The 24,712-nt window shown below is 42.4% G+C and overlaps 1 protein-coding gene across 5 annotated transcripts in view; it reads right to left on the reverse strand.

Annotated features, from left to right (window-relative positions):
- Positions 1–24,712, reverse strand: part of COL6A3 (collagen type VI alpha 3 chain) — a 385,613-nt gene that overhangs the window by 52,654 nt on the left and 308,247 nt on the right. For all 5 annotated transcript variants that reach the window (XM_029606488.1, XM_029606487.1, XM_029606489.1 and 2 more), the window contains 3 exons: positions 23,473–24,171; positions 14,664–14,766; positions 6,610–6,653 (listed from right to left, as the gene is read on the reverse strand). In XM_029606488.1, coding sequence (XP_029462348.1) covers positions 6,610–6,653; positions 14,664–14,766; positions 23,473–24,171 — 846 coding nt within the window. The remainder of the gene's footprint in view (positions 1–6,609; positions 6,654–14,663; positions 14,767–23,472; positions 24,172–24,712) is intronic.

A 24,712-nucleotide genomic window follows, 5' to 3' on the forward strand; every position in this document is an offset into this window, starting at 1 on the left:
ACCTTGATAGGGGCGGAGTCAGGACCGGAAGAGGAGGAGTCGGGGCAGCGTCGGGGCGGACACGGTGGTAACTTTGCTGGCAGCGATAAGGTAAGACCCCATTATCACCGCCAGTAGCACGCCCAATAGCACCACCTTTCACGGTGGTGCTATTGGATGCGAAAGCCGGCAGCGATAACACAGTGGTGGTGCGATCGCTGTCAGCTTTCGCATGCCTGCCCCCTGCTTCACCCCACCTGCCCCCGTTACCACGGGATTCACAAAGCTGTGTGACAATAGAAAATCCAGCCCTAAGTTTGTTAGAAGGATTTGGGGAGGTTACTAATAGCATTATATATATATTTTTTTTTTTTTGTTTGTTTTTTTTACCACATGTTGGTTTTGCAGTTGCAGACTTTTAGGAGGTTGTTTTGTAGCATCACATGTAAATTACCGGTACACCACTGTTCAAAATGGACTTGCATAAAATGATCCTATCCACACACAAACCTATTATTTGGAGCACATAAACTTTTTAGGAAAATTTTGCATGTATATTTGAATTTTTACAAGTATGCATGTAAGCCCATACTCCTCCCCAGCTCTGAACTGAAAATGCAGAGTCTACATTTTTAAATGAGATATTTGAAGATTTCTGTTCATCCCTTTCAGATCGAGAATAGGTCTGAAAATCCCATCAGTCTTGGGACCTATTAAAGTAAATGTTATACTCGGCGGTCCATGGGCTGCCCTGCAAACTGCCACTCTTACCTCTAGTCCCAGGTGACTGCACCATATCTCAATGCGGAGAAGCACCATCAGCATGCCATGCTGCCTCCTGGTGCAGAGAATTCCATTAGCCATGTATGTGGCAGAAAACTGCGGTCACCAACTCGCTGCATCTTTGTTGGTGCATACATGTGCCTCTCGTCGGCAATTAAAGGGATTGTGGTGGGAAAATCCCTGTGGCCTCTAATGATGATGTCAGCCCCATGGCTCTATAAGAAAGCAGTGTTCCAGACACAATTTGTCTGGGCAACAGGTCCAGCTACTCTAGTAGTGTGTGTTGCTTCTCTGCGTTCCAACTTGTCTTCAGTCTTCATCCAGCTTGTCTTCAGTCTTCATCCAGCTTGCCTGCATCTTTGTTGCCCACTTGTCCTTGCCTTTACCTGTCTATCTGTCCCTCTTCTCCTCCTTTGGTCAGATACCTGGTTTTGACCTCAGCTTGGAACTTGGATATGCTTGACCGCCGCCTGCCTCTAAATATTGTCTGGGCCTTGGATACGCCTGATCATCAGCTGCCTCTGACCATTGCCTGGATGCCAGATATGTCTGACCACCACCTGCTTATGACCCTAGCTAACTACAGACCTCCTCTTCCACCTTTAGCAGAGATCCCACTTAAGTCCTGCCAGCCCTGGCACCCAAAAGCTCAGCATAAGGAGAACATGAATTGGTATAGATGAAGGTGCTGACCTGATTCTGCTTCACTTAGGTCAACCTGGCTACAGTACAGCCAATCTTGCCTCAGCCTAAGGCTCCACAGATGCAACAGTAAATTGAATAATGACCCAGACCAATTTCTGCATGGGGAACTGTAACCACAGTTTATAAAAACTGAAGTTTTAAGAGTATCTCAAACCACCTGCTACTTTGTGACAGAGGCACACAGAGATTTCATACAGGTATTGGGTAATAATGTGACTAGTTCCAAGGCATAACCATGGAAGATCACGTCTGAGACCCATTGTTCTGGTGTTTCGGGACCACTCCTGATAAAAACATCTGTAAGTGACTGCCTACTGCAAGTACCAGGGAATGAACCCACCTTGCCTCACTGAGAACCCCAACAGGTTCTGGAGGAGCTAGCTGGGTCAAATCTTTGCTTGTGGAACCTGCAAAGCATCAGACCTTTTCCCCTGGAAGCATGGGAGCCCCAAAAGTAGAAAAATGTGATTTTCTTCGGTCTGTAGCATCTAGCTTCCAGAAACTGTCCTGAACTCTATTGGAATAATAGAGAGATGGACCTTTGTCTTCAGGGAGCCTCTGTAGCTTTGGATCCTACAGATTCTTAATCAGTTGTTCTAGATCCTGTCCAAACAGGTCTATCCCTTTGTAGGGAAGCTTCCCCAAATATCATTTCAACTAGGAATCTGCCACCCAGTTGCAAAGCAAGATGGATCTCCTGGCCACCATAGCTAAGGCTATTGAATGAAAAGAAACCTGCAGCAGGTCATATAAAGCATAAGCCAGGAAGGCTGCAGCTGATTCCATTCGGCTGCTTCCTCCCTCTCTAGAAGCTGTTGAATCTAGCACAAGAACACCTGCAACATAAAGCTGATGCAAATAGACATTTGCAGAGCTAGATCCGTACAGGTAGTTCAATCTTTTTATCCTGAGAATCTTTAAGTGAAGAGCTACCCTCTACAGGGATAGTCGTACACTTGGTAACTGTGATCACCACAGCATCCACCCAAAGGATCTGAAACAAATATTGCACCCTATCCAGTGGAAGGGGATTCAGCTTAAGAAGATTCTTTACTCTCTTGAGGCCACTCTTGGGAGTCTCCTGTGCCAACACTATCTCCTCCACCTTGAAGTGTAAAGGAAAAGACTTGGTGGATAGTCTCAAACTGGAATTTATTTATTTATTTAACATTTTTTATATACTGATAGCCGAATGCACATCGTACCGGTTTACAGGGAACAGGCAGCAGGCCAGAAAAAGGCAAAGCTGTTACATAGAACGCATAAGTGTAACATATGAATATAATGTCCTCTACCTTTGAATCTGTGATCCAGAGACAGGAAACCACCTGGTCAATAAAAAAGCCAGGACCTTGTCCCTGTGAAATAGGTGAATAATGGAATCATCTTCTCTTTATACTAAAATTTCCTCCAATTCCAGTGAAGTACAGCTAGCAGAGTCCAAATGTTCCTCAGGATCTTTCTGCAGCTCTTCCAAATCAGGGAAGGAAGGTTCTGTAACCCTCATGGGATGCTTGCTTGACCCTAGTTCCCCAGAAAACAACTTACTGGTCTCAGGAGAGGTCTTTAGCTTCTCTTCCAATTTCTTGATACACAATAGGCTTTATGCAGGAAACAGAAAAACTCCTGGGATAGCTCATCCAAACCCAGGGATGTTAACTTTAAAATAAGTGCACTTGTGCCCATATATGTGTGTATGAGCAAGCAAGTGTACATAAGCTGGAACTTTAAATCATCCACGCAAGTGTGTGTGAATGATTTAAAGTACGTCTAACACACATATGTATCCTAATATTAAGTGGTTATGCAAGGAAATGTTCTTTGCATATCTTCCTTAGGGATTTGTCAGCTTTAACTCACGCAGCTAGGCAGATTTTAAAATGTGTGTATGAAGGAAATAGCCATTTTGATCCATTAGTTCACCAGTTTAAGAACATAAAAACATAAGATATGCCATACTGGGTCAAGCCAAGGATCCATCAAGCCCAGTATCCTGTGACCAACAGTGGCCAATCCAAGTCACAAGTACCTGGTAAGTACCAAACATTAAATAAATCTCAAGCTACTATTGCTTATTAATTAATAGTAGTTTATGGATTTTTGCTCTAGGAACTTATCCAAAACTTTTGTAAATCCAGTTACGCTAACTGCCGTAACTACATCCTCTAGCAATTAATTCCAGAGCTTAACTATGCACTGAGTGAAAAAAGAATTTTCTTCAATTTGTTTTAAATGTGCTACTTGCTAACTTCATGGAATCCTCCCTAGTCCTTCTATTATCTGAGAGAGTAAATAACCGATTTATATTAATGTGTTCAAGTCCTTTCATGATTTTGTAGACCTCTATCATATCCCCCCTCAGTCGACTCTTCTCCAAACTGAACAGCCTTTTCTCATAGGGCAGCCATTCCATGCCCCTTTTCATTTTGGTTGCTCTTCTCTGCACTTTCTCCAGTGCAATTATATCTTTTTTGAGATGCGGCGACCAGAACTGTACTCAGTATTATGTCCGGTTCTTCAGCCTGCACTCCCCCCTGTTTATTCAGACCCCTCACCCAGTTGGTTTAGGCCTAAAATGAGTTTCCTTCAGACTTTCAGCTCATCAAGAGCAGAAGTAAATAAGTGTGGGTAAGAGCCTGATGCACACTGTGGATGTGGGTTTTAAAATACATATTTACACATGTAAATGTTGGCCCCACCTCGGAACACCCCCTGAAATGCCCTAACTCTGCCCCTTTTCCCATGCATTAGGTTGCTCATGCACACACATATATGATTGCATAATTGGGCCATTTTAAAATATGAATTGCTTGCACTCAGCTCAGATACTCGCATATATGGGCCTTTTAACGTGAGTGACCTTTTAAAAATTCTCTTTTTAGATTGGCTTACAATATCCTGATTCTGAGGGATATCAATAGACTCCATCACCAGAGAGTGGAGGGGTGTCCTCCCAAACTCAGGGCTTAATCAGCGCAATTCTGCTGTGAGCCTGAAGGCGAGAGAAAGGCTGAAGATTGATGATGCTTCCACCAAAACTGCAGAGCCTGAAGCCTCCTACAGGGTGAGCACCAGTCTTGGTTCCTGTTTACGTGGGGGCCATAGTTGCTTACCCAGAAGCCCTGGAACATTCACCTGGAACCTCCCCTGCATGCACACCTGAAGCACAGAGAAGTCCTGATATTGAATTCGCCTCTTGGAGCTCTTACTCCACAGCGGCAGCTATGCAGTAGGCTTCAGTCACCCTCAGCATGATGTATACAAAAGCTGCTGTGATCCATCTACCACCCCTACAGGTACTTACCTGAAAGAGCTGCCTGACAACAGGAAAGTCTCCTGAAGTGATGTATGACAGGTTCTCCTTTGCATCTTAGCTGTCTCCTCATTCTCTCTCTCGCTCTCTCTTTTTTTTTTTTTTTTTAATAAGGTTGCAGGGTGGGGGAGGGGGGAGCTGACATAAGAATTTTTCTCAGCAGTGCTTGAAGATCAGAGCAATGGATCCTCCTTGCCCTGCTCTATTCCCTTTTTTTCTCAATGTAAGAAAAACCTCTACCCCCTTTTGCTCCATTAAGTTCCCTCTAGAACTGAGAACCTCTGCTCTAGGTAGGCTGAATGGACCTGGGCCTGGCCCTAGCTATGCAGTGCCATATTAGAAATCATGCTGCACGACCAATGAGTCCTATCATTTGCTGAAGGCAAAGATACTGGTTTCTCTCTGGTCTTCTACGGTAGGTAGTGAAAATTAGGTCACAGAGGAATAACTGTGCGCTCTTTTTCCATCTGCTGGTAGGCAAACATACACTCATTTGGATTGGTGTAGCAAGATGACATGGGAACCTGAATTTATCACAGTTTACTGTGATAAATATTTTTAAATTTCTTTTTATGTTATTCTCCACCTTACTACTAGCTAGTTCATTGGGGAGGGGGCTGAGGGGTGAAGGCTGGAGAAAGGAATCTGTTTGAAAGTGAAGCAATACTAAAGGTTAACATTGTTGCATGCTTCTGTCAAGAATGTGTCTGAATTCCATTAACAAAAATGATCCAGAGATCTACATCCGATCTCCTGCAGCAAAGTATGTCATGGTGTAGCATGACGAAGGAGTAATTGATTCTTGTGTTTGTTTGTTGCATTGACACACAAATATTGAAAATGATTGTTTAATCATAAAAAGTGCTGAAGACTTCTGCATTTCTTTAAATACACTACAATGGACAGTGATATGTTAGAAGATTGACAAGAACTGCTGAGGGTCTGAAATAGCATACAATATGCTCTTTTCAGCTGCAGTGACTGATTAATTTAAAAATACTGCAGATGGACATTTGTTGCCATGTAGAACAAAATAGCTATGACTGTATATGGCTGATAGCATCATATAGCGTGACTGTTTATATAGGACTTGTACACGAAGTCCTTTCATGAGAAAAAGGACTGGAACATACATCCAATCAGAAAAAGGCATTTACTCTAAATTATATTTTCAATGTGTTGAGAAATTATAAAAGGGTTCTATTTATATTGCAATCCTTGGAGAAGAATAAAATCAGAGGAAGATATCTCAGCAGCCTGTCTCCCTGCTTACCCTGACTTGACCCATCAGGATGATTTGGAGTAAGTGTCAATGTAGTGATGAAAGACAGGAATTTAAAATTGTACTACATTACTACTTTTTTCCCCTTAAAGATCCCTAGAAAGTATTATGATAGAAGTTACTTATACAGTATAAATTATATAAACTGTAATTAATAATAAGATAATGTTTATTAATTTGTCATCTGTTATCAAGTTTGTTTAACAATATATTATCTGATGTCCAAAACAATGATAATTCTTCTAAATTTTCTAATCAGAATGAATCCACATTTTTATGTACAAGGTTAGAGGTGGCTTCTTTTATTATGCTATATTCCCCATAACAGTGGTACTGCAGGCAGTAATTAAAAAGTATCACCGTGAGCAACTATAAGAAACATCAATTCTTGCCAGATTTAGCATAATAAGCAGATGTGACAAAATCACAGAATTTTTCATCACTTCTCCTATCGTTCCTCTTTCCTTTCCCAACAACATTATCTTGCAATTATAAAATCACTGTTAATGAATGTCCATTAGTACCTTGAAGGCTAGTGAATACATACCAACTGGTTTCTCTTTGCTTGCAAGAGCAGCTTCTGCATTGGGCCTGTTGAAATATAAAAGTGAGTCACTGTATCTTCTAGGCACTCCATTAATTTCACTCGTAACTCAGGCAAAATTAGATACTTGCAAGATGCAAAGCAGGACAGAACCATGTGAGTTCATCATACAGAGCAATTGATAGGGAATCATCAACTTCAGTGTGAAAGCTAAATAGAGGGGTTCAGGTCACAGTAGGATAAACCATCAGTTGGTTTACATGCTACCAGAATACTGGAAAGTAACTGATACCTGATTTCAAAATTCTCCATTTGTTATTCTATGTCATACTTGGATCCACTCCTGTCTTTCAGATACTAACAATGCACCTGCAATTCATCTATAAATAGCAGATGTTCTTATTTTTACAATGATCCTTCAATAACCACTTTTCTCATTTTTGTTTTCTGAAGTCTATCTCATCTACTGTAATATAGGGATCCACAGGGGAAACATTCAGTTTGGTACATTTATTTGTTTCATAGGGCACGGTCATTCATCAGGTTCATCTCAAAAGCGAAAAAAATTATTGGTTCATGTCATTCATTTTTTCATTTTACATTAAAATCAATGAGGGAAGCAATCCATAGGCCCTAATGACTTCACTGTTAAAGAAAAACCAGGTCTAGCAACAAACATGGCCATAGGCTAGGTCCCATCACTGAGCCTCAGGCCTAAGCCTAGGTCTGACAGTAGGGCCTGACCAGTGGTCCTACAGCTAAGGCTCGAGCCTAGGCTAGGCCTGAAGTCTTGGCCCAACCCAAGGTCTAGTCCCATTACCAAGGCCTTTGCATAGGCCCAAGGTCTGGACCAGCCAAGGCTGAGTCCCATTACCAAGGCCTAAGCCAAGTCCCAAGCCTGATGCCAGGACCTGGCTGAGGCTGGGTTCTGTCATCGAAGCCTGGGCTCAGACAAGGTTGGGTTCCAGTTCCAAGTCCTAAACCCAGGTGCAGGCACAGGCTCAACACCAGTACCTGGCTCAAGCTGGGTCTCTTTGCAAAGGCATAGGCCAAGCCTTATATGTGACCCAAGGTTAGGTACCATCATTGAGACTTAGGTGTAAGCCCGAGGCCTGGGTCTAGTTTCAGGCCAGATACCAGTGCCTGGATGAGACTGGGTCCTGTCATTGAGGCCCAAGCCTCAGACTAGAAACAATGCTGGGGTCTGGCCAAGGCTGGGTCCGATTGCCAAGGCCTGATCCCAAGGCCTAGGACCAGGCCCAGGTGCAGACCCAATGCAGAGGCCTGGGTGAGGACAGTACTATTGCCAAGGTCTGGTTCCAAGGCCTTGACCCAGGACCAGGCCTGATGCAGGGACTGGGTCCCATCCCTGAGGCCCAAGCCTAGGCCCAGAGGCTTAGGACCAGGCCTTCTGATGTCTTCTTTCTTCTTCAATCCTCTTCAAAATGTCACAGTGTTGTAGAAAAATGTGACATCACTGTGGTGTCTTCCTCCCGAACAGATAGAAAGATATTGATGAATGGCTTTATATTTCAATGGCCGTACAATAATATGGTGCCATCTGCTTGGGGAAAAAGATATTGATGAATGGCTTTATATTTCAATGGCCGTACAATAATATGGTGCCATCTGCTCGGGGAAAAAGGTGTCACAATGACATCACTGAGGTGCATCCTTCAACCGAATGGCATTATTTTGAAGAGAAGAGAAGAATAGACCTAGGCTTCAGTGATGAGATGTGTCTCAGCTGGGCCCTGGCCTTGGCCTCAGCTTAAGTGATGGGACCTGGCCTTGGCTGGTCCCCAGTTTTAGGCTAGCTTGTAGTGCCGAGTGATAAGAATCAGCGCTGGCCAGACACTGGCAATGGGACACGGCTTCGGTGTTGAGCCAGGGACTAGGCCTCGGGCCCAGGCATCAACAACAGAATCCAGTCTTGGGCTTGGCCCTTTGGCAGGTCTCAAGCATGGGTCTCAATGACAGCAACCTACCTTGGCTGGGCCCCAGCATCTGGCCCAAGCCTAAGTCTGGGCTCTGGCAATGGGCCTAGGCCGAGTTCTGGTGTTACCAGAGGTCTGTTTTGACAATAGTGTGTCTTATTTGCTAATATGGCGTACTATTTCCCGAGTATGAAAAATTCATTAATTTTTCGTTTTGGGGGGAAAAAAAATGTATTTTTTTTAACCAAACCAAAACTTAGATTGTTAGCCTTCTGGGGTCAGTACCTGAATGTAGTCTGCTTTGAAGTGCTGAAAAGCAGACTATAAATCAAATAAATAAATTAGCTCATTTGTCATGATTTTCATTTTCATATTAAATGAATACATATCCCTGTTATAATATAATACAGTACTATTTCTCCTCTAAATTATAACTTATAATGGCAACACGCTTTTCAATTATGGGATTTTGATAGTAAAAAGGACGTGCCATTATAAAGAAGACAGTGATCAGTTTTTCTCTATATTCACTAGGACAGCAAAAGAGATATTTGCCTTTTATTTTAGCAGACAAGCTATAGATTTGATAGGATGAATATTTATAATTGCAGTAGTAGTTAAACACTGGAATTAGTAACCAGGAAAAGTCATGAAATCTAAATCTAAATAATTGGACATTTCAAGGTTTTTTTTATTTTACCTGGAAATTTCTTCCTGCATCTTTGGGCTTCCAGTGCAATTGCAACCAGCCTCTAATAGGCTACGGCACCACGAACCGTCATTAGCTGCTAATTAGGCTTTTTCTCCTATTTTTAACTCTCCTATCCAACTCAACTCAGCCATTTTAGTGATAGCCCTCAGTTAGTGCAACAAATAGCAGCTTCTCCAATGTGGACCATAAGTCTAGCCATTAGGTGTCATCTTTAAATAATGGCTGAGTCTCTTTCCTCCCAGGGTCTATGAATGCAGCCTGGCTGGGGTCCAAATAGCAGAAACTTGGCCTAAGAACTAAAACCAGGTCCTCCACGTGGCAATGCAGATCATTCACCACTGAGCAACTAAAGCTTGTCCCATTAGAAGATTTTAAAGTAGATTATATCTCTATATATATATTTGTCTAGCATGGTTTAGGGATACTGGATCTTGCCAGGAGACAGAGGAATGAACTAGATTTCCTCTTGAGGTATCTCCCTACTGTTTTTCTTAGGACTATATGATGCAAAGACAACAGAAATTGATATATTATTAATTCTATGGCGATGAAGTAAACATTGGCCACAAGGAGACAACTTGATGCATTCTGATTTACTAGAATATTTACTGAAACCTGATTAATGATTTCACAGGAAGACAAAATCATGGAATCCACTTTTGGTCCACTGTAGGAGTCACTACAAAAAATGGAGAAGACCTCTTTGCAAAATAAGTGGGATATATATGAAGGCATTGATATTTTTCTTATTCTAATTTATTTGACTCATGTTATTTTCTACTTTGGAACTGAGCTAAGGTATTCAATTCCAGGATACTCATTGGCAGTTCAATGCCACTGGGGAATGTGCTAGGGATGTGCATTAATTTAAAACCATTAGTAAAACTTGAAAAATTGGGCCATATTCGGTTAATTAGTAATGTAACAAACTAAAAATAGCCTACGATGAAAACACCAAAACATTTTTGAAAATTTTCATATTTGTATAATAAAAAAAACCAGGACTCAGCAGGACCAGGTCTTGGCATAATCCCTCACTGAGGCCTAGGACCAAGGCTGGATCCTGATGCCATGGCCCAAGCCTAGGACCGGGCCCTACATTGGGGCCTAATCAGAGACTAGGTCCCGTCATTGTGGACTAGTCCTAGGCTCAATGCTGGCCGGCCTGAGGCCAGATCCTATTCCTGATGCATGGTCTAGGCCCAGTCTTGACATTGGGGCTCAAGCCTAAAGCTGAGAACCAGCCAAGTCTGGGTCCTGTCACCAAGGCCCCGACTTACACACATCCCTCACACCTTGGCTCAATCCAAGGTCATGTCCCATCACAGAGGCCCAAGCTGGAGGATAGGATTCATAACAGATGCTATGATCTAGGCCCTGGCCTGATGCCATGTCCCATCACTAAGGCTCAAACTTAGGCCTAGGCCTAGACCCTACACCGAGGCCCCACCAGATGCCGGGTCCCATTGCCAAGGCACAAGACAGAGGACAGTCACATTGCCAAGGCCATGGCTTAGTCTCAAGCCTGAGGCAGGGTCCTAATGCCAAGGCACAGGACAGAGGACAGTCACATTGCCAAGGCCATGGCTTAGTCTCAAGCCTGAGGCAGGGTCCCATTGCCAAGACCCAAGCCTAGGTCCAGGACCAAGGCTATGTCCAATCAGGAGGGTCAGGCCTAGGCCCAGGTCCAAGGCCAGGTTCCAACGCTGAGGCCCAGGCTTGGCCCAAAACCAGGTCCTATCAATGAGGTCAGGGCTTGGGCCTAGGCCTAGGCCCAAGGCTGGGTCCTATAGCCAAGGACCAGATCCAGAGGCCAAGAAACAGGCCTTCTCCCATCTTGTTTCTTTCATCAAATACAAATGATGCTGTCCACCTGAAAGACATGCCACAGTGACATCACTGCAGCACAATCCTACTGAAGTTATGGTGCCAATTTGATGTACAGCAATTGAAATGTATAGCCATAATTGAAAATGGTACCATCCACTCAGGAGGAAGGCAACTTAGTGGTGTCACTGCAGTGCATCCTTCAGGTAGATAACAACAACAAGATGGCTGAAGGCCTGGTCCTCTGCTAGGCAATCGGAACTGACCTCGGGCCGGGCCTAGGCCTGGAAAGGGGCTTAGTCCAGTTTGTTGGCAAGGGGACTTGGCATCAGGCCAAGCCCCAGCTTCAGGCTTAGACTGAGGTCCAGGCCTCAGCAAGAGGATCTGGCATTGGGCTGGGCCCCAGTGTTTGGCTTGTGCCTAGGCCCAGGCCTCGGGGATGGGACCCGATCTTGGGCAAGTCACCGATATTGAGCTAGCACCTCAGTGATGGGACTTAGTCTTAGACCGATCCCCAGTGTCAAATTTGTGCAAAGGCCCCAGTGTCAGGCCTGAGCCTAGGGCTGGAGATAAGCCTGGCTTTCAGTAATGGGATGTGATTTGAGTCTGGGCCTCAGCATCAGTGACAGTAGCTAGGCTCAGACCATGCCCTATCCTATTGCCTATGCCAAGGCCCGAGCTTTGATGATGGGAACATTCTTGGGCCTGGCCCAGTGTGGGCCTGGGCCTGGAGAGGGTCTTGGTGCTGGGACTCAGCCTTGAGCCAGGCCCTGTAATCAGGCCTAAGCTATGCCTGGCGATAGGACCCTGTCTCAGTGTTGGAACCTGTTCTTGAGCCTATGCTCAGGCCTTGGTGATTGAACTCAGCCTTGGGGCAGGCCACAGCATTTGCACTAGGCCTCGCCAACAAGACCATGTTTCTTGGCAATAGGACAGAGCTTTAGGCCAGGGCTAGGCATGAGGCCCAGGCTTCCACCATGGAAAGGGCCTTGTGTCAGGCTGGAGCCTAGACCTAGGACTCATTAATGGGACCTGGCCCCTGTCCATTTCTTCTTTTACACTGAAGTCAATGGATCCTAAGTGTTGCTTCTCCCTTTGACTTCAATGTATAATGAAAAAACAAGATATCGCACAATAAAATGTTTTTTCATTTGAGATGAACCTAACAAATGATTCTGATCTATGAAATGAATGAACAAATACATTTTTAATTTTGCACACCTCTAAATGTGCTCCAGATGCTAATTACTCTCATAGGGGTCTATTTACTAAGCCAAGGTGTTTTCCATTGAGGAGTACCACAGATCTGTGAATCCCGTTATTTTCCCCAATAGGAAAATATTGCTAGGAAAAACCCCCACAGCCAAGTAGCCCCAATTCTGTACCATGGAATGGCAGCCATATATCCTGGGGCTGCCATCTTTTAAAGGGGTCATACAACTCCCAGTGTTCCCCTTCTCCCCTCGGCCAGAGTGATAAAACTCCTGAGAGTTTCATGGGATCCACCCTCTGACATCCCCCCCCCCCCCCAAAAAAAAATTTTCCACAGAGATAGCCAAAGTTGTTAAACAATGTTTGTAAAGTTTACTAGTTGTGTTTGTTGCCTTGCCCTTATTCATAAATCCCACCCATTTTTTTTAAAATAAAAAATTGCTCTGCCCAGAATTCCTTTCCCCAGGTCTCCCCAACCCAAGCCAAGCCTACAGAACCACCCAAGCACTTACTTAAATTTCCCTGGTGTTTAGCGATTGCCAGAGTACCTTCTAGGCATCCAGCTTCATCCATGCCATTCTCAATATATCATTAACTAGCCTCAGGCCTACTTTTGCCCCAAAATGTAATGGGGAAATTTTGACAATGGTATGGATGGAGAAGGACACCTGGGGCTGCTCTGATAACCACTAGACAGCAGAGAATTTTAAATATGTGCTTGGGGAGGAGTTTCAGGGGATGGCCTGGGGGGCGGAGCAGAAGGAGATCTGGGGAAGCAATTTTTAATGCATAACGGGGGCAGAGCCACCATCTCAAATATAAAATTACTTTTTTAAACTTTTAATAACTTTTAATAACTGACCTCCTCTGAGAGTGGTGGGGGAGGGAGTGGATGTCTCATGACACCCCTATGGTATTTACATTAGGGGTGAGAAGAAGAAAAAATGTTTAATTTTTCATTTTGTTTTTGGGGGTTCGGTTTCTCATGAATTTCATTTTGTCTAATGTTTATTTGGTTAAAAGGAACAAAATAAATATTAACCCTCCCAAAAAATGAACCCCCCCCCCCCCATCAAACATCTGTACCACCTAAAAAAAATAATGGGACCAAGATCCTCCCCAGGGGAATCTAATGCAGAGGCCTAGGCCCAGGCCAAAGTCTAGACATTGCATACGGTCTAGGCCGAGATCATGGTGACCTATGACAGCCTAGGCCTACACAAGGCCGAGGCTTCAGCTTAAGCCTAGGAGTTTGGCCAAGCTTTGAGGCCTGGTCCTGACACCTAGGCCCAGACCGAAGCTTTGGTCTTGCATAGGCTTAGACCATGGTAGGTTGCTGAGACTTCGACCTAGGCCCTAAGCAATGCCCAGGCTTTGAAGCCTAGGCTTGATGCCTGGGTCTGGGCCTAGACTGGGGCCCAGGCCAAGGCCCAATGTCATGGCTCAGTCCAGAGATCGGATCCTGATGTCAGGGCCCAACCCTGAGGTCCAAAACCCTACACCACCACCAAAACCTCACCTCATGTTACGAGCTGTCCCTCCTATAGTGATATAAATAGTTGACTAGTATGTGTGCTATCTCAGAGGTTCTCTCTCTCTCTCTCTCTCTCTCTCAATCTCTCCTTCTCTCTTTGGGCACATAGCAAAGTACAAGTATTGCAGAGTGTGAAAACTTTAACACACCCCGTGATATATTTATAATTATCATGGCCACCCCCCTTTTTCTTATCACGGGCATTATCATTGTGAAAAGTATAGCATTTTGATGAAAGTAGGGGTAAGTGGGCACCTGAGGCAACTAGAAATAAAATGATTTATCCAAGGTCACAAAGTATCATTGGGGAAAGAAAGATTTGAATACTGGATTCCCTAGATCTCAGCTCATTGTTGTAACCATTAGGCTACTCCTCCTTAGGACACTCCTTCTCCTTGCAATCATATTGATATTGTCTCTCAGTTTATATAGGTAAAACTATGCAATGATAATTAAATTGCTCAAATTATAAAGGACTTTGATATCTTATTTGGTTTTGTACAATTATAGTTGTATAATGTATTGGTGTTTTTTTTACTAGCTTAAATCTTGCTTAAAGTGTACTGTGCCAGCACGTTAGCTTAATATCTATTGTATTATTATACCAACATCAGATCATGCAGTATTTCCTTTATCTATCCTTATTCTCTTCATTTTAACAGTTTAACTGCTGTTTCTTTATCCTCTCCTAACACTTGAGTACTACTGTCATATTACAGTTTACCTATTTGCACGAATTCACTTCTGCTTGGAACTTTTGAGTTAACATAAGGCTATTGCCCCAACCACACCACATGGTTTTTTCATAAGCAAACGCTTGAATTCTACTACTTACATCTGTTTTGGAGCATGCCTTAAGGGGAACTTTAAAGGTTGATCACTCTGGAACCAATCACATTGTTTTCTGATCTCTGGAGACAGGTGCAAAGCATTTTCACCTACAAGAACACAGAAGGTAAAGAGATAAACTATATTAATTTTAAAAGAAATGATTACTATATTGTACACTCCCTGAATAATACACAGATTCCCACATACTCTGGAAGATTATCATACCCTGCGTCTCAGACACCGCCCCTACATCCATGGGAAAATGACACATTTTTAGTTCTCAGTCAAATGCTACACTAAATAGATGTCAAAAACACCTGTGCATCATTTTAGAATTGGAAGTTTTGAAAACCTGTTTTGAAAACCTGTTTTGAAAAGAACATTTATAAAGTAAGTACCTAAATGGGTTTCAATAATATAAAGATAAACTTTTTTTTTATAATTTAATCTTTATTTAGCTTTTTAATCATCTAATATATATGATACAAAAACTAGGAAAACCAAGAAACATCATATATCAATTAACAATTCTCATCTCACATGAACAAGTCTGCATTACTTTGGGACTGCTGATTTAAAATAATACCAAAGAACATAAAATAAAACAATACCTGTTCAATTACCCCTCATAGTACGCAATAACCACCCAGTTCAGCATGATGATAAAATCACTATGAACCTGGAAGATGTAGTAGGCCAGATTGACAAACTAAAGAGTAGCAAATCACCTGGACTGGATGGTATGCATCCAAGGCTACTGAAGGAACTAAAAAAAAAAAAAAATAAATTCTGATCTATTAGTTAAAATTTGTAACCTATCATTAAAATCATCCATTGTACCTGAAGACTAGAGGGTGGCCAGTATAACCCCAATATTTAAAGAAGGCTCCAGGGGCGATCTGGGTAACTATAGACCAGTGAGCCTGACTTCAGTGCCGGGAAAAATAGTGGAAACTATTCTCAAGATCAAAATCGTAGAGCACATAAAAAGACATGGTTTAATGGAACACAAACAACATGGATTTACCCAAGGGAAGTCTTGCCTAACAAATCTACTTCATTTTTTTTGAAGGGGTTAATAAACATGTGGATAAAGGTGAACCGGTAGATGTAGTGTATTTGGATTTTCAGAAGGCATTTGACAAAGTCCCTCATGAGAGGCTTCTAAGAAAACTAAAAAGTCATGGGATTGGAGGCGATGTCCTTTCGTGGATTACAAACTGGTTAAAAGACAGGAAACAGAGAGTAGGAGTAAATGGTCAATTTTCTCAGTGGAAAAGGGTAAACAGTGGAGTGCCTCAGGGATCTGTACTTGGACCGATGCTTTTCAATATATATATAAATGATCTGGAAAGGAATACGACTAGTGAGATTATCAAATTTGCGGATGATACAAAATTATTCAGAGTAGTTAAATCACAAGCAGATTGTGATACATTACAGGAGGACCTTGCAAGACTAGAAGATTGGGCATCCAAATGGCAGATGAAATTTATTGTGGACAAGTGCAAGGTGCTACATATAGGGAAAAATAACCCTTGATGTAGTTATATAATGTTAGCTTCTAATATGGAACCTACCACAGAGGAAAAAGATCTAGGCATCATAGTGGATAATACTTTAAAATCGTCGGCTCAGTGTGCTGCAGCAGTCAAAAAAGCAAACAGAATGTTAGGAATTATTAGGAAGGGAATAGTTAATAAAATGGAAAATGTCATAATGCCTCTATATCGCTCCATGGTGAGACCGCACCTGGAATACTGTGTACAATTCTGGTCGCCGCATCTCAAAAAAGATATAATTGCGATGGAGAAGGTACAGAGAAGGGCTACCAAAATGATAAAGGGGATGGAACAGCTCCCCTATGAGGAAAGGCTGAAGAGATTAGGGCTGTTCACCTTGGAGAAGATACGGCTGAGGGGGGATATGATAGAGGTCTTTAAGATCATGAGAGGTCTTAAATGAGTAGATGTGAATCGGTTATTTACACTTTCGAATAATAGAAGGACTAGGGGGCATTCCATGAAGTTAGCAAATAGCACATTTAAGACTAATCGGAGAAAATTATTTTTCATTCAACGTACAATAAAGCTCAAGAATTTGTTGCCAGACGATGTGGTTAGTGCAGTTAGTGTAGCTGAGTTCAAAAAAGATTTGGATAAGTCTTGGAGGAGAAGTCTATTAACTGGTATTAATCAAGTTTACTATGGGGCAGATTTTAAAATCTGTACATGCGGGGTACATTTGTGCTCGCTACCCGGCGCGCACAAATGTACACTCGATTTTATAACATGTGCCACCTGCCATGCGCATGTTATAAAATCTGGGGTCGGCGCACGCAAGGGGGTGCACACTTGTGCACCTTGCGCGCTGAACCCTAGGGGAGCCCCGATGGCTATCCCCGTTCCCTCCGAGGTCGCTCCGATATCGGAGCGACCTCGGAGGGAACTTTTCTTCTGCTCCCCCTCACCTTCCCCTCCCTTCCCCTATCTAACCCACCCCCCAGCCCTACCTAAATCCCCCCCTATCTTGTTTCAATTATTTATGCCTGCCTCTGGCAGGAATTTCTTGTGCGCGCTATTTTTACCCCTTATACAGTAAGGGGTAATAGAACGTTGAAAACGTGTGGCCAACCCCCCCCGAAACTAACAGCGCCCGCAACATGCAAATGCATGTTGATATTGGGTTTTAGAATTTATGATAAAGTAATAAAGAGTAGTTATTACAGTCTTTAGAATTAAAAAATGAGAATATGGGAATATGAGAAGTAGTATATGACGTAAAGCAGGTGCTCTTGTGTATGATACTGGTTGTAGCCCATTGTGGGCAAGAGCCTGTGGATTATCTATAACAGAGCACACACATTAATCTAATACTAATTCCCAGTTTAGTAGCATAATTGATTTTCCTCATTGGTAGTTTAATTTTTGTGTTTTTCTACTTTCTTCCATGTTTACTTTCTCCATAGTCTGGTATTTTTTCTTGTGTGTACAAGAAATGTGCAAGTGTTTGTTGTGCCAGTATTGTTTGTCTCACTGTCCTTTCTGAAAGGGTAGAGTATGTGTGCATGGTTAGGGTGAGGATGGCAGGGGTGTAAATGGGCATAAGACGTATGATTAAGGATAGAGAAGAGAGAGATGAGGTGGGTCAGATGAGAAGGGAAGGTGGGAATGGAGGAGGGCTAGAGTGTTAAGGAGGACAGTGGTGGTAGTGAGGAGCAGCATAGCATGAGAGAGGTGGGAAGGAGGGAGTTGGAGGGGAGAAGGCTGGAGATGGAGGTGCAAGGAGAAAGGCAGGTGAGGCCCAGTCAGCCAAAATAGAGGGAGGCCCAACAGACAAAAGTGGTACAGGTGGAGGGGGGAGGGCTGGGAGCTGGGAGTGAGCATTGGGAAAAGAAGGACCTGACCCCTTCATGAGTGGCAACCTAGACCAGAAGCAGCCATCCAGAGGGGAGGCAGCAGCTGCATGTCTGAAAGTTCTTGCAGGAGGATAATGTCCACTTGATTGAAAGTGTGCTGGAGAATTTCAATTTCTTTTCTTCAGGAGGACAGCAGCCAAGACCTCCAAAGCTGCAAAGACCTTGATCTGGCAGAGGATAAGTGAGAGGATCAGCAGCCATGGGTTACGGAGCCATAGCAGTAACCAGGTGGTTTCACTGATATCAAGACTTGATGTGCATGAAGGAGAAGGTGATGAAGATTAAAAAATACCAGCAGGTTAAAGGCAGAGGAGTAGCCTTATCACCCTGACTACCATGGAGGAGAGGTTAATCCAGAAGTTTGGTTCTGAAGGCTTGCCACTAGCTTTTAATACTGCAGCAGAAGTGTCAGGTAAGCTTTGGATAGTGGTTTTGGGTGGAGATAGTGGCCTGTACTGTCACATATTTCATATGCTTTTGATACATATACTTTTGAAGATAAAAAGCTTCTGAAATATGATAGACACGTGGTGACATAATGACAAAATGGTGTGATACTTTACTGGAGCAACAATTCCAGCGGATCGACATCAATGGTGGATATAAGCCTTTATGCATGCAGTTTCCAATGACATTTGATTCTTTTGTTGTGTGGTTGATTTGCTTCTTAATTCTATTTCTCTTTTTGCAGAGGAGTACACACGCCGATAATGAAGGGAGGAGGTGGTTTTGCAGTGTTGGGGTCGTGGCTATGTATTTCTGTTCTACAAGTTCAGTACTCGTAGGGGATACTGCAAAGTTTAGAGCTGCATATGCAACTTTATAGATGGCAGAAGAAATTGCAATACAAGTGCACACTAGGCATGCTGGGTCTGGTGAATCTTGCTAGGAGTGTGTTGTTGAGTTGCACATGGGTCCTTCAGGTTAACTTGGGTAGGATTGTGGTTGGAAGGCCACTGGAGGTCTGTTTGGAGAGATTGGGTAAGACAGTCCCTCGGTCCCAAATAATATCCCACCTCGGAGGTTGCTGGTTATGGGTCCTTTTTGTATCCATTAGTTGTGTTGTTGCGAGGGATTTGGGGAAGATAAAATTGGTCATTTGGATGAGGCTTATCAAGTTTGGTTTGTGGGTTGTACGGTGGAGTAAGGATATCGGGATGCTCCTGAGTTATAGGGAAAGAAAGAGAGTTGGGGGGTTTTATATGTGTTCAGAAGGGTTTATGGGAATGAGGGGGTGGCGTAAAAGTAGCATACTACTCTATCTAATTTGATGCTGTTCCTATTACACGTGTAGAAAAATATGCGTTTGACTTGCATTATTGTTGCCTCTACAGACTCTTATACTATACTCACTGGTATTAATTAACAAAGTATATGATATGTGTTATTTCTGGGGTGAAGCCTAGATGTCGCCCTTGGATAATTGTGTTAATTGTATGTCATTAAACGTATAAGGGATCTCCTCACCTATAATGCACAAACGTATACTGCAATTTGCATGTAGAAATAAGATAAAAATCTTGCTCTTGCAAGAGACACATTTAACCAACATGGAACATAAAAAATTAAAGGGAGGATGGGTGGGTTATATTTACTACTCCTCTTATAATCCCACCTTCCCTTCCCTTACCTCCCCTGCCCTTTCACCCCTACCTTTTCCTTTTTCTTTTTTTTTATTTCACAACTTACCTCAGCCGGCCAACTGCCGGCGCGCAATCCCCAGCACAGCAGCAAATATGGCCACTCTGCCGGGAGCCTGGGACTGCCACGCCCCCTCCCTGCCCCTTTTTGTAAGCCCCGGGACTTACACGCATCCCGGGGCTTTACACGAGTCACCGGGCCTTTTTAAAATAGGCCCGGCATGCGTAGACCCGGTTAAAATCCGGCCTATATTGATTAATGGCATTTTATCTCCCTTCTTTACAATTGCCAGGGAAAAGAGGTAAGGCTGTCCTCTTTCCCCTTTATTGTTTGATTTGGCAATAGCGCCATTAGCAACTCTAATTAGACAGACCCCCAAGATCACAGATTTTCAATTCGGGAAGCGGATGCACATTATTTCCCTATACTTGGACGATGTTTAAATATATTTGTCTAATCCTAGGGTATCGGGACCTGTGCTGATATAAGCCTTGGCTAGGTATAGTTCCTTATCTGGATACAATGTCAACCAAGAGAAGTCAAAACTCTTCCTTGAAGGGTCAACGGTTCACATCCCTGGGTGTATGTCCAGTTTTAAAGTAATGCATGAAGGCTTTATCTATTTAGGAATTTTTATAAGCAAGAGATGCTAAAAATGTATTCTCTAAGAACTATGATAGTCTTATTGCCGAAGTTGAGCAGGGCCTGCACAGCTAGGTGGAGTTGCCACTTTCCTAGGCAGGACATATAAACCTCTTAAAGATGAACGTATCCCCAAATTCCTTTACTTGCTCCAACATGTGCCATGTAATATTCCTGCTCGCGTGTTTGAGCTTATAGGTTAATGTCTACATTTATTTGGCAATATTGTCATGCACGTAGATGAATTGGTCAGCTCTGGTTGCCCAAAAAGCAGGGTGATATGACACTTCACAATCTTAAAGTATATTTTTGGGCTGTCTAGCTAATTTGTCTTAAATCATGGTTTGGGTACTTTGATACGACCTGGGTGCAATTGGAGCGGTTGCAGGCGGATGTAGCTGACCTTCACATGTTGTCTTTTGTCTCACCTTTTTCTCCTATCCGAAGAAGAGTTGCTAGGGACAGCCCAATACTGGCGCACACCCTCACTGTATGGAATCAGGTGTTGGGTTTCTTAAGGTTGGAAGGCGAGGTGATAGCCCCCTTGCCGCAATATATGGGAATTCTAATAACTCTAGGGTTACTTTTGCTCTGGCTCTGAAGAAATGGAGGGATTGTGGCTTGTTTTGCTTGACTCAACTATGGGAGGATGATCTCTTTCAATCTTTTAATCCCTAAATCAGGAATTTGACCTCCCTAAACACCTACATGCTAATTACTTGCAGTTATGCCAGGCATTTTCTGCAATCACAGACCTTTCAATCCCCAGCTAAGAATTAAATGGAATGGAGAATTATCTGTTGGATCCTGATGCCTCTGTTAAATGCATTTCACTTATCTACTGGGGTATTTTGATGAGTAAATGTGAAAGAGAGACATCTGAGGACTTAATTAATAACTGGAATTTAGATTTAGGTACTACCTTAAATGCCAAAAATTGGAAGATCATTTGAACACAAGCCCATTGGAGCTCCATATGTGAACGACAGGTTGAACTGATAATTCTGTTCCTGCACAGCACTTATTGTACCCCTCTATTCTATTCTATTTTGTAATTTTTCCTAATTTAATTCTAGATTCTTGTAGAGGCTGCTGTGAGAAAAGTTCATATATACACGTGTGGTGGCACTATTCTGGTGAGGCCATTCTGGTCGCAGGTGGTGCAGGAACTAGCCAATATATTAGACCTTCTGGTATACATTATACCTCTGACAGGCTTATTGGGGTGTTGGGAGGAATTGTTAGTTCCTTGTAAACATAGGATGTTGGTGGGTCAATTACTGTTGTTGACTGCCCATTTTACTGTTGCCACCTTTTGGAAACGTAATCCAAGCTTGGAATATTGGTATCAGCAGGTGTGCAGTACTGAAGATATTGAACAGTTGCGTTATTCATTGAAGCATGAGTTATACAAGTAGAAAATATCTGTGGACAATATCACCAGTATCTCATCGATCAGAAAGGAGGGGTTAGTTAACCTTTTGTATTAGACATTTTGAAGAAATGTGCAGATTAGATCTGTATTAGAGGTAACATAATGTCCAGTTAGATATGTTACTATTAATCTTTTATTGGGAGGCGTAGTGCTGGATGATATGGAATGCTAAATTGTATTCAATGTATTATGACTGTATGCCATAAAAACCTTAATAAATAAAGAGGTTGTTTTTTTTTTTTTAAAGTGTGCACATAAATATTCATGTACATATTTATACTTGCGCTCTAACAGGTGTAAATGTGTGCACTTATGCTGTACTAAGATACGTGAGGTCCCTCTAATTTTCAAAACATACTTACATTCATAAGTTTGTATTGAAAATTAGAGCTAAAGTCCACGTATACTTTATACTAATGGGTTGTATAAAACTACCCTCCCTAAGGAGTGCTGCCAGTTTCTCTATGCTTTCAGCATTGATGACCCAGCAATGAAGAAAGTGTTACCCAGGACTGCGGAGGTAGCCTCCTGCAATCTGGACAGAAGATTTAGAATTTAAAGGTATTAGGGGGTTGGAAGGGTTAGAGATGGAGTGTGGAGGATGAGGGGGAAGCACAGGAGGACTGGATCTTCCAAATTTTGGTGAAACTGGAGAGTGCCTGGGGAGATGGGATAGGCTGGCCTGGTCCTCTGGAACTTGTGTAAAAATGAGTATCAGAGGAACTGGGGGTGGGGATAGATGGAGGCTCGATATGGCAGGGCCCTTGTTTAGCAGCTTGGGTGGGGATGCTTTAATTTGGGCTGCTATGCCCGTGAGATACTTCTTTTTTAAATTAGCATAGCACTTAACCAGCTATATTCTTTTGAATGTATTCAGTTAACTCTAAATTTATACGGCTACATGAAATTGGATAACTTTAAATCTAATTACTATATTCAAAAGATAGCTGGTTAGGTGCTTTTCAGTTTAAGGTAGCCAAATAATCAGGGATATTCAGTGGGATGTTTATCCTACTGAACATCCAGGGCAAGTTATCTGGCTATCTGTAGCTAGATAACTAGCCTGCTTGCCAGCTTATTGAATATTGCCCTCTGTATTTGTGTTGAACCTATGCATTGTTGAGAGACTTCTGGAAGAGGATTTTTATTATTTCTTTCCACGTTACATTTTTGCTTCAGTAAACTTTTCTTTACTGATTTGAAACAACAAATCAGGGTTGCAGAATATTATTTGAGTAACTATAAATTTGATCCCTTTGGACATAGAAAAGTCCAATCTAGAAGAATCACTGGGACCACACTGAGTGTGCTTGCCCAGGATTTCAGAGGCTAAATTTAGTCACTCAATGGGAATAGATTTTCAAGGGCTTCTAACTCCGTAGTTATGCAGCTGGATCCATTTGAAAATGTTCCCTGTAATATTGAACCTAAATGAGCAGCTCTGTGCCTTTGGAACTATAGCCCTGTCTCAGATGCCTTATGCTTTCAAAATATACTGTATACAAAATTTCCTACGGACCCATTTTATTTTACACTTTCATTCTCCCATTTTTTTTACTTAAACATGAACGCAAAAAAATTATTTAGAAACATGGCTAAGAATAAAGTCTAATTTTGTTGATTACTATAGACACTTTAAACTCTGCCATGTACTGTATGCACTCGTCCTATACTTACTGCTGATGAATGCCGGGAGCTGCTGTCCAAACCGCAATAATGGCTCTTCATGCATCTCTGAGGGTTTGTCAACTCTTTTGAAAAAAACATCATATGGTTCACTGGCCAGGCTGTACAGGTTCTTGACATTCACTTTCTTGCCAATTCCTAGCACCACAAAGAAGAACCCTTTGCACTTGGCTTCAGTGACTAGATTTTGTAGAAGTTCCAGTTCTATTCCATTAACTTGTCCAGTCATTAACAAAACAATGACTTTGAGATTTCTGGGGTTTGGCACATTTTCAAACATGTTTTCCATGGCATATGCTATGGCACTCCTCACGTCTGGGGCACCATTCAATTGGCTCATCTTACTGTGGATGAAATCCTGTATTGCTTCTTTGGAACCATGCTCAGTGAACGACATGTCTACCTTCACTGGCACCATGCTGGAGTTCTTATAATATTCATAAGGAGCGTGTTGGAGGATGGCCACCCTTGCATGATGATCTGATGTCTTTGGATCAGAGCTGACTTCCAACTGGCCCACTACATGAGAAATGTATTTTTTTATTTCAGCAAATTGGACCATGGTAGTGGTGTAAGAGCTATCTACAATAAAGGCTATGTCAATGTCTGCATCAGTAGGTACTCCTCTTCTGTCTCTGAATCCTGGTCCAGTTGAACCTAGCCCACAAATAGCATCTGGATCACACACATCTGAAAAAAAAAAAATTCCATTCATTATCAAAGTTGGCACTATTTCTGGTGACAGCTCTGCATCAATAATTACTGCAAAGTTAACATTAGGTAGGGACAAAAGCTGAGTTAAAATGGTTGCACAACATATGTTGCATTTTTTAGTATATCTCTGTTACACAGTTCATGAAAACCACACAATGCTATAATACAGCACTGTATCTGTTAATATTTTTATGCTCATCAAATAATCAGATTTTTTCTTATAAATACACAACCTTGCTGGCTAGAAAATTCTGTTATATGATTATCCAAATTATGAAATACTGTATCTATTTCTTAATTTAGTTTATAGTTTATTTCAGTGGTTCCCAAACCTGTCCTGGGGAACCCCCAGCCATTCAGGTTTTCAGGATATCTGCAACGAATATGCATGAGATAAATTTGCATGCGATGTTAATGCAAATCTGTCTCATGTATATTCATAAGAACATAAGAAGTTGTTATACTGGGTCAGACCAAGGATCCATCAAGCCCAGCATCCTGTTTCCAACAGTGGCCA

The sequence above is a fragment of the Rhinatrema bivittatum genome, chromosome 6 (genome assembly GCF_901001135.1).
Source record: "Rhinatrema bivittatum chromosome 6, aRhiBiv1.1, whole genome shotgun sequence".
Lineage (NCBI taxonomy): Eukaryota > Metazoa > Chordata > Amphibia > Gymnophiona > Rhinatrematidae > Rhinatrema > Rhinatrema bivittatum.